Source organism: Mytilus edulis, chromosome 4 (assembly GCF_963676685.1).
Source record: "Mytilus edulis chromosome 4, xbMytEdul2.2, whole genome shotgun sequence".
In the NCBI taxonomy this organism is placed as follows: domain Eukaryota; kingdom Metazoa; phylum Mollusca; class Bivalvia; order Mytilida; family Mytilidae; genus Mytilus; species Mytilus edulis.
Window position 1 is genome coordinate 57,853,424 of NC_092347.1, and position 10,748 is coordinate 57,864,171.

General features: G+C 30.9%; 2 protein-coding genes across 3 annotated transcripts in view; one reads left to right on the top strand and one right to left on the bottom strand.

The window, feature by feature from the left end:
- LOC139520050 (phosphatidylinositide phosphatase SAC2-like) overlaps window positions 1–1,480 on the top strand; it is a 253,355-nt gene extending 251,875 nt beyond the window's left edge. Inside the window, exon 21 of the mRNA XM_071312470.1 lies at window positions 102–1,480. The gene's annotated coding sequence lies outside the window, so the exon portion shown is untranslated. The remainder of the gene's footprint in view (window positions 1–101) is intronic.
- Window positions 1,481–2,712: 1,232 nt separating this feature from the next.
- LOC139520040 (uncharacterized) lies at window positions 2,713–10,734 on the bottom strand. 2 transcript variants are annotated; one of them, XM_071312455.1, is made up of 5 exons: window positions 10,509–10,734; window positions 8,629–8,753; window positions 7,916–8,093; window positions 6,668–6,895; window positions 2,713–5,982 (listed from the first exon to the last, which is right to left on the bottom strand). In XM_071312455.1, exons 2-5 carry the CDS (start codon window positions 8,746–8,748, stop codon window positions 5,111–5,113), a joined length of 1,398 nt encoding a protein of 465 aa, XP_071168556.1. In that variant the 5' UTR covers window positions 8,749–8,753; window positions 10,509–10,734; the 3' UTR covers window positions 2,713–5,110. The 2 variants fall into 2 exon arrangements, with proteins under 2 accessions (XP_071168556.1, XP_071168557.1); XM_071312456.1 differs by having other exon boundaries at window positions 10,666–10,727.
- Between the last annotated feature and the right edge of the window lie 14 nt (window positions 10,735–10,748).

Here is a 10,748-nt window from a genome sequence, read left to right on the forward strand (position 1 = left end):
TAAATTCCATTGGAGGTAGATGTTAAATAATATACAAGCAGATCAGGCTATAAATTCCATTGGAGGTAGATGTTAAAATCAGGCTATAAATTCCATTGGAGGTAGATGTTAAATAATATACAAGCAGATCAGGGTTTTAATTTTAAAGTGCTTATTATTTTTGTGCTTTTTTAGTACAAAGGGTTGTGTTTTCAATCACTATTGGTTTTGCTTATTGGTATGCATAAGTTTGTTTTTTTATTTATATAAAACCTGACATCATTGTGGTTTAAATTCTATATCATCTTTTGCTGAGCTTTTTTGACACCTCAATGGCAATTTTTTTTTTCATTTTTCATTTAAAAAATATCCTGTACAAGAAAATATATGCATATATTTTCATTTTAAAACTCTACGATAGTAAGAGAAGATGTATTGCACTTTTCAGGAAAATATAAATTGCAATAACTTTCCTGTAGGGGTAGTATTCACACATCTCTAAAAACTGACACCTTTAAATTATTTGAATTTACAGGTATATTTTTGATCTAATTGATCCAAAAACAAATGAATGTGTATGTTTATTTTATTTTGATAACATTTTGTTTTATTATGCTGTTTTTGTAGGTTAGTGATCCAATGGCATTATTATATCTTACATGTATGGTTTTTTTTTCTGTTTTTGAACTTTATTGTTTGATAAGAACCAGTTTTAAAAGAACCGCTGTTTTATTTCTTTTTTTCATCACGTGAGTTGTCTCCCATTTACTGAGTGAGGATTATTCATCTCCTGTGTTTTCTTTATATAATTTCTATATAAGAAATCATGTATTTTTTAATTTGTAATTAAAAGAAATATTCAGGCATTGGACAACATTGTTTCTATATTTAATCATCAAATAATTCTAAATTTTCTTATTTATTTTTATTATCAACAGAGATGGCAAAAATGTAATGCAAGAGTACAAGTATACCAAAATTGGGGAAAGCTTTTAAAAAAAGTCTGACTGTAAAGAGGAATTTAAAAGTGTTGGATCTGTTTACAAAATGTTTCAGAAACTAACCTCTAGAACCTTACCAGACAGTTAATAAAAAAAATGGTTTTGTTGGGGGTTTTTTTGCCAAAAAAGTAAGATTTTTGTAGCATACTTAAAATACATTTGAAAACTTAGGTCATCATGAATTTTATAAGAAAATTTCTTTTTTGTATGTCTAGTCCTAATTTTATCTTATGTCCAGATAGATGTCAAAGCAATCTCAAACTAGGAGATGACTACAAAAGACCAAGATATTGTATGAAGTAAATATTTGGAGTGCAATATTGCAATACTTGTATGTACAGTTGCAGCAATATTTTGTTTTATTTTTAACAATTCATATCTATGTCCATTATTTTGAATTCTATTTTTAGCTTTACATTCCTTAAATGTTTCTTTAGAATGATATTTGTAGATTGCACTGAAGAAGCTGATGTCAGCTGATTAAAATAAAATACTCTTGATTCGTTTTATTCATGTCACATTCATATCAAAAAGATGCTAACATTCCAATGAATTCAATTATCACAACATAGTCAAGGTATTAAAAGACAAACCAAACGCACTATAAAATAAGACAATGTGGTGTGAATGTCTTTGAGACAACTATCATCAGAAGACTGAAGGACCAGGATGTAAACAGCTTCTGGTCATCACACAACATTCAACAATGAGCAAAAGCCATACTGTAAAGTAAGCTACATAAAGCCCTGGGATAACAAAATGGAGTTTTAGAATAGAAAACAGAAGGCACTTTCAATGATTTAAGATATAGAAAAAAAAGAATAACAAAAAGAAAACAGATTATTGCTGACAGTAACCAATAACAATTACTGGACTACAGGTTCCTGGCTTAGGATAAGTAGATGAGAATAAGGTTCCAACATTATTGTGGGTATTAAGTCTTCCCCCTAACCTGAGACAGTGTTGTAAAGAGATACAAAAGATACTAAGGAAACATTTAATACTCACAAGTTGAAGAGAAACTGATAAAAAAATGCGGTGGCAAAATCAAAAGACAACAATAAGACCAATGGAACAACAAAAAGAAAGAATCTAAGAATTAGTTAAAAGGATTATTATTATTATAATAAACGCACAAAAACGAATAAAATGACAAAAGACTGAAAAGATTTTACTTCAAGTGTCACATAAACTTTAAGATTATCAGTAAATCATCCATAAAAATGTTTTCAAGGTCAAATAAACCTGCCAGACAAATATGTACACCTAACAATCATTCTGTGCACAAATTAATATCTGATAATCATTGAGATATTGTCCCTATCTTGGCCAATGAACAATGAAATTGAGGTCAAGGTAAGATAGACTGTAAGAAGGATTGATTGATTGTTGTTTGAAGCCACTTTCAGCATCATTGCTGGCTGTATCATGGTGGTCAATTTTTAAATGGTGGAAGAAGCCAGAGATGATCTCAAACCTTTGCCTGTCAGAAGGACATGTACAATTTACCTGTGTATATTCTGTACCAAGTCAAGAATATGACAGTTGTTGTCCATTAGTTTGATGTGTTTTATCATTTACTTTGGCCATTTGATAAGGGACTTTCCATTTTGAATTTTCCTTGAAGTTCAGTCATTTGTCTGTATTTTTGTAATTTTTTTTGGACAAATTTGGAGGATTATGTTACTAAACTAGAACGAAGTTACCCCTTTATAAACAAGAGATTAAAACAACAGTAATGAACTTTATTTGAAATGCATATTTATACTCTAAAGAGTTGACAATACAATAATTGAAAAACACACATAAATAACATTGATGAAATAACATTTCTTAAATGAAAGACATGGTAAAATATAACAATGGATGAACATGACTACATGAGGTATGTGACAATTTGATTGTTTTTCAGAAAACACATGTACAGCAATAAAGTTCCCTGGAATATAATGACTATAAACCAAACTCTTAGTTTCTGGTAATTTATCCTGTAGCACAGGAAAATTTGTCTAATCTGAACGAAACATTCAGTCTAGATGTAAAAATATTGACGCAATTTACATTATGTGTTTATCAAAATGAACAAATAATGTTGATTTCAGACATTTGACAAAAGGACTTGAAGACAGGACAAAATATTTCATCTACAAATTTTTCAAAAATTATGATATAATCACACAATAAAATAATATAAAGACCTTATTTACAATTTATCACATAAACCTTTCTCAAATATTCGTTATACATTTTTATTTACAATTAATAAATCATAGATAGCACTCAGAAATTTGAACACATGTTTAATTATATAAATTAATAAACCATTTGAAAAAAATAAAAAAAAAACTTTGAGTGCAGAACTACATAAGAATGTTCAAGATGGTGGAATGTGGTGGAATAAACATGGATATTTTTACAATATAATGAGTCATGTTGCACAACTATAAAACTTACTTTTTAAATTTACATTTGTAATGTCTCTGATACAGATAAATGGATGTGTAATAATAACATCCTCATTCCAAAAAAAACCCAACACCAAGAATGTGTCCATTGTATATGAATGCCCCACCCATCATTTTCTATGTTCAGTGGACTGTTAAATTGGGGCCAAAACTCAAATTTGGCATTAAAATTGAAAAAATAAAATCATAGTATAGGTACGTGTGTACTAAGTTTCAAGTTGATTGGACTTCAACTTCATCAAAAACTACCTTGACCAAAAATTTAACCTGAAGTGGGACAGACGGACAACCAGATGAATGAACAGACGCACATATGAAAAAAAACAAAAATGCCTCTAAGTGGGGCATCATAAGTAGGGCATAAAAACCAACCATGAACCCTGATACATCCATGTGTCAATAAAAACATAACAATGCTGAATTATCATAGATACAATGGACATATTGTTTGAAGAATGCCATATTTACACATTTCTTTTATGTTATAAAATGCCATATGTACATATTACTTTTATGTTATAAAATGCTAGCTTACAGTAATTGGTATGTAACCTGTAAACTGGATCCCTGTTGTGTTCACTTATCGCTACACTGACAACAGGTATGGCCTAATTAGCACATTTATAACCCTACTGAGTTCTTAAGGGAATGAAAGATACCGGCACAATTTGTCAAGAACATGATAACACGCTCGTTGGTCATTTATCTGCGCTACCGCCATGGGGTTAATTAACAGATACTTATTTATTTTGCGGCATCACAGTATTAACATTTGATGTCAATTTCCTATCACTATAATTAGTCAATTTTATTAGCAAATCATTGAATTTGTAAAACTCGTCCAATTAATGCCAATGTGACAATGGCACCAACCCGTTCCTTCGGTGCAAAGCTATAGATGGGACGGCGGACCAGGCACTGGATGAATTTATGATGAATGATTTGATGTGACATTTCTTTTTCTGTTAAGATGTGACATTTTTTTTTCTGTTAAGATATAAGAAATTTACATGAAAAATGGTTTTCCTGCCAAATTCAGATGGTTTTATTTTGGGACTAATAATTCATATATATGGCAATTGGTCATACATTTCAAAATATATGTAACCAACCAATTGAAAATGACAATGATGGTTTTTTTTTTTATAAACACTGTTTTTGGTGTCCCAAGGATTTGTATAGTAAGTATACTATACAAGACCTTGGGTGTTCCAAAAAAGAAACCTACTTACTACTGTAATCATAACAAAAATCTGCCAGCAGCTATTCTCATCAGCAAAAACAACCAAACAAAAACTACAACCATACCAAAAAAACATAGCAATAAAAATTGTTTAAATTTACTTCCTTATCTGAAATCAGTTCCTAATTGATTTTTTTACTGTTAAATATAGTTTCTTATATGAATCAAGCATTTTGAATACATCTTTAATCATTTCTATTAACATTTATAGTAGTCATCATAATTGTTATCATGGTAATACATGTATGATTTTAGTTTTTCCATACTTTATCAGATACTGTCTTAAGTAAAGTCTGTAAATATATGGTAAAACCAAAGAAATTTTTCAAAAATGTAGACTATTAAAACAACAGTAATCCTATGGAAGGTATATTCTGAATAAAGGCATTAAACTTCTGCTTGGTTCTTATAAGAAACTGTATTTAACTATTTCTACTATAAGCAAACAATCCCAAAGATAAACCACCAATAACAGAAGCACCAACAACTAATGGGTTGCTCTTGACACAATCAATAACCTTATCCGCCATATTTTTGTGGACATATTTGGTATTGTTATTTCCAACGTCTATGTTAGGATCAGTATTTTCTACTTTCTGTTGTTGTACTGAAGAACTTGTCTCTGTGGTATTTATTTTAGCAATGTCTGCACTTTTTTGCTCATTAAATGATTGAAGCGCATTGTTTTCTATTGACATGATTGAAAACGGCTCTGTGTTGCAGTAAGTGTTAGGTGAAGATTTGTCAGTGAAGATCTGTTTTTCCATTCTTATGTCTTTATCGTACTCTCCATTCTGAATCAGAACATTTGGTTTTTCTGTCTCTTGTTGTGGAATGTTTTCAGGGATATGATGTGATGCATGATTTGCTGATCTTAATGATTTAAATTCCCTTTCATCTTGAGTACTGAATCTTGTTTCTAGAGACGATACTCCATCTGTTTCAATACTCTGAAACATATCACCAACTTCTGTTGGTGTTTTGCTAACATCTGTCCTATGATATAAGACTGTTTCTTTAATGTCACATGATTTTCTTTCCTGTATGTCCATGAATGGCTCCTCAGGATCAAAAATTAATCCTCGTTTCTCTGACTCTTGTGTTATGAATTTATAATTCAATAATTTTTCTAGATCACACATGATATCTTTCCTTTCCATGAAATCTAAAGCTTTGAAAAGGTTTTCTAAGGTAGCTTGAACTGGCTTATCCCCATTTGACCAGTTGGCTATTAACTTTTCAGTACAACTTGTTGATGTTGTTTGCAGAAACTGGACTTCCTCAACAGTATAATCTGTAAAATAAAGAGGTCCTACATTCATTATCAATATGAATAAAATACAGATCGTGTGTCCATGCTATAGTGTCTTTTTAAATATATAACATCAATCAGTGAAGAATGGATACAGGATATATATATTAATCAGATAGCTATTAACTATTATTAAAGTCACACTAAAGTGATTTTTAGTCCTTATACAGATTTTTTTTTAAAAGACCGTTTATTATGGTAGATTTTAATCCAGTTGGGTCCCCATACTGTAAAAAATTTAGATATTTTACTATGGGTATTGTTTTTTATCAACTATATGGAAAAAAATCAAACTTGTTAATGTGCTTAAAAATAAATCCTTTAAGGAGGCTCGAGGGTACAAAATTTCAGCAAAAAATTTAAAGATTTGTTTTTTCTTTACAAATTTTATTTATTACATTTTTAGTTATTACTTTATGATATGGTACAAAAATCAACCAACAAAATCGATTTGGTTTGGCCCCAGAGGACTTTTAAAAGGTTTATATCATTGAGAAAGCTCCAAATTATCTCCCTTTGGTGCGAAAATGCCATTTTTTGGCATTAAAACTGAAATATCTTTTTTAATTCATCAGTGACCTATATTTTTTATTATTTTTGTTGGAACTCATAAATATACAGTAGTTGAACTTCTAGTACCAAGTTGCAATTCTGTAAATAACATTACCAAGAAAGTCCGCAAGATCCTTCCACTTTTCCTCAAAATCTAATATATGCAATTTTTTCATCACTGAAAATGGTAAATGTCTTAGTTGTGTTGCTCCATTGTATATAGGTGGTGTTGTTGCCTCCGTTACTTGTCTAAGCTGTGTTGCACCATTGCAAATTGGTCGTTGCGTTGTCTCTGTAACTTTTATAGCTTTTGTATCTGATGCTGGATGTTCCCATCTCTTTTCTGACATTAAAAAGAAATATAAAGATGTCTTTCGAGATTCCATATATATTAAATCTAAATTCTTAAAGTATTGACATTTCAAAAAAAACTGTACAAGATGTTTTTGTTTTATTATTTTTCTGAGTACACTATTTAGCAAAAATGATTTTTTTTCTTAAATGTATACCATGTATACAATATGAATTTATAAAAAAAGACATGGCATGGCAGTGAGAGCAATTGAACAAAAATTTCTTGCAAGAGACAAACGCAATGAGAGTAGCACTGTAATATTACTACATGAACTAAAATTTGGAGTTTTAAAATTGATTATACTGAAATGCATGTAAACACTTTTATGTTTCGTTTTGTCTTGTTGAGTTAACATTTATATACATTGTATTTTCAATTAAAATGCTTCAAGAATATGTATCAATAGGACAACATGCCTCACTGTACATTTTCTGAGAACTGATAAATATTGGTCAAAATCCTGATTTTGCATATATATATTAAACAGTTTACTAAATAGTGAACATGTGTACCTGTATATTATTAAGTTTCAATCAGATGTAATTATAAACTACAAAGATTCAATTGTTTTTTCTAAAACGTCACTTTTTCTCCATTCACAAGCCAAATTAATTCAGGCCAGGCAAACTGCGCACAGTCTTAAATTTGAACAGGCTACATAAAGTCACAGAAAAAACAATTCAGTAAGGAAAGTGTTAAACCAAAAGTGGAACCTATCACATTTCCATATTGAGCATGTTCAGTGAACCATGACATATGGGTCAAAACACTAATTAGACATATACATTAAACAGTACCCCTCATAATAGATGTGTGTACTAAGTTTCAAGTTGAATTAACCACAGAATACCTTAAACAAAACTTTTGACCTACATTAAACCCAACCTTTAACCTGATCCAAGACAGACGAAAGGACAGTTGGACACAAAGACCAGAAAACAAAATACTACTCTACTATCATAGTCAAGCATGAAAATAAGGAGACTGTGATTTAATCATTGATTTTACCTGTATCCAGTAAATGATTAGGATCTAACATGTCTGCCAAATCTGTTTGACAAATTTCAGGATCTCTTAATGCCTTTATGAACTCTATCAAACATTTATCTTGTTGTCGAATCCTTTTCAGTAAATGTTGCGTAGCCATTCTTTCCCCCTTGTTGTTTTGTTCGCATTTAATTTCTTGCTGCAAAAGATAAAAAAAAAAAATATTGTGTAAATCACCTCCACTGATTTATTATCATAATTATGGTAAAAAATTTGAAAATATTAAAAAAAAAAAAAAAAAAAAAATGAAAGGAATGTTCAAAGCCTAATATATTTGAAAACCAAGAATGTGTAAGAACTGAATTAATGAAGAGCTTTATGATAAAAAAAAAAAAAAGAAAATACCATACAAATAAGTGCTGTCTCCTTTAAATATGATTCAACTGAATATATTAGCTGAAACAGGTTTATATGGATCCAACATTTTTTGTCCAAGGCTGTCTGCTGGCTCCAGAAGCAATGAAGCAGCCCATCCTATTTGATGACAAATATCTACTTTCCCATATGGGACGAGCTCTGTCAATCCACGGCCCCAGCTTGTCTGGCAAAACAGTCATTGAAGTTAGAGAAATGTTGACTAGCATTTTATATATAATCTAAATTTTCCACTTTACAATACTCAAAGCTAAACAAAAAGAAGGTACTTTGATTATATCATGTGTCCTTACTCTTACCTTACTCATCTCTGACATGCTGATAAGATGAGGTAATATTTCCACTGGATTTAGCTTGGTACTAAATAACACCTCCTCTTTCTGCAGTACTTTTAGGGCATGGTGTTTATCAAACATCATTGCAGCTATAATAAAAGGTGAAAAAATGTTGAATTAAATACTTAACATAGTAATTAAAGACAATATTTTGAAGGTAAAATAGATAACAAGGCTTTAAACTAGCTTTTAGCAATTGAGCGTACTCTAATTAGATTGGTAGTTCATATCTTTTGTCTTCTTGCTAGTTTTGTTTTTCACTTGCTCAGATGAGTCACTCTAAAGTGTCTTTCCAAATGATTTTAACAGTTTGACAAACTTTGTTCTCTTTTTTTGCTGTTACAGTACTATCCCATTGAAAGGGAGGGTGGAGAACTCACAAACAAGTTAAACTAAACCATATTCAAATAACCTATCAAAAATCATAAGCCTGGAATTCAGAGGTTATCATTGGTTAATTGTCTGTCATAGTTGCCTTTTGGTCCATATTCCATCATGTCCATATTCATTGTTTTTTCAGACTATTAATGTCATCTTTACATTACAATGGTTGGATGTTTATGGATTGATAATTACATCTAGGAAAATATGATTGATTCATTAGTTGTTCTTGATTCAAAAACTGTTGAGTACTCTTTAATAGATAGACTCTTTTATCAGTTTATTAGTTGTTTGTACTTCCTACTGATCTAATGAGACCATCCCTTTCCAACTGATTTTTACAATTTCTTCTTAGGTTGTGGTGTAAAACCACTGTTCCATGTCAGGGAAGAATCGTGAGCTCACAAACACTAGTGTGTTACCTAAACACATAGTCTTTAAGTGTTTGTCCCAAGTTTGGAGACTTTACCTATTTTGACATGTTCTCATTGTTGTTGTACATGTTGATGTACATGTATGCAATACAAGTTTACTTGTCTGTATATATAGCATATCAGAATGTTGGTCTTTAAAATGCATTGTTTTGTCTTTTTTAAGTCAGTGTCTTTCGTCCTGTTTATATTTATTACTAGTATGGTCATGACGGTTGTTATTAATTGTTGAAGGCTGGATGATGACCTAAACTCTCTTGTTTTGTCTGTGGATATATGTTTTATATTTATTGAGCAATTAAGAGTTGGACTACTTAAACCCCTCATATAAACAGGTTGCATGGGAAGTTTTCCCTTTTGTAGCAAGAATAGTTTTTTACAAAAAAGTATTGTATATTACTTGTGGGTCTCATTGGGGTCTAAGCGTGACAAGGGATTGTCGATTTTTTGTAAGCGTGACACATGAAAGTCAAATTATTGTGTCGTGAAAACAGGAAATGAGGTCTAGCAGGACCGGGGAAATGACAAAAAAATGAAAATTGCTTACTTACATAGTGTAAGCGGGATACGGGAATCTGACAAAACAGTAAGCAGGAAACAGGGGTCGGAACCCCCCAATGAGACCCCCTTACTTGAAATGTACCCCTCATAAAAGGGATAGTTATAACACAGGGGTTAATTTGTAACAATGTGCTGGGCAAAATGCTGGGTAAACTATAATCCCAAATCCTTAATTTTTTTAAGAAGTTCAGATGTTTAGTAAACCTGGCAAATTGTTATGTTCAAGTCCCAGTAGTCATTACATTGGGGTATTAACCATCTTTAACAGTTTATTGAGTGTGATGTACTTAAACACATACAAATGTTACATCCATTTTTGAAAAAAAAAGTATTACCATGGTTACTTTATTCATAAATTATGAGTTACACATGCTGACCTTTGTCCTTAGCACTCATAGTTTGTTCTGTGATGATTTCACTTGTTTTTATACTTTTAGTATTAACCTTTTAACTCAAGTTTACCATGTTTACCTGTCTCAATGTCCGAAAGTTCAATTTTGTTTCTCTTTTCCTCTGATTTTCATCCAAATGCAGTGTTTTTCATCCAGATAAATTATAGGAATCCCCGACTATATATTGGGACAGCTAATCCACTCGAAATAAATGCCCTTTGACTCTTAATACCTACTTTCGTTTTTAACAAAACTTTTCTACTTTCAAATTCTGTCCGCATTCGTTCCAGGTTTTATATTCTTATTTACTTCCGGTTAA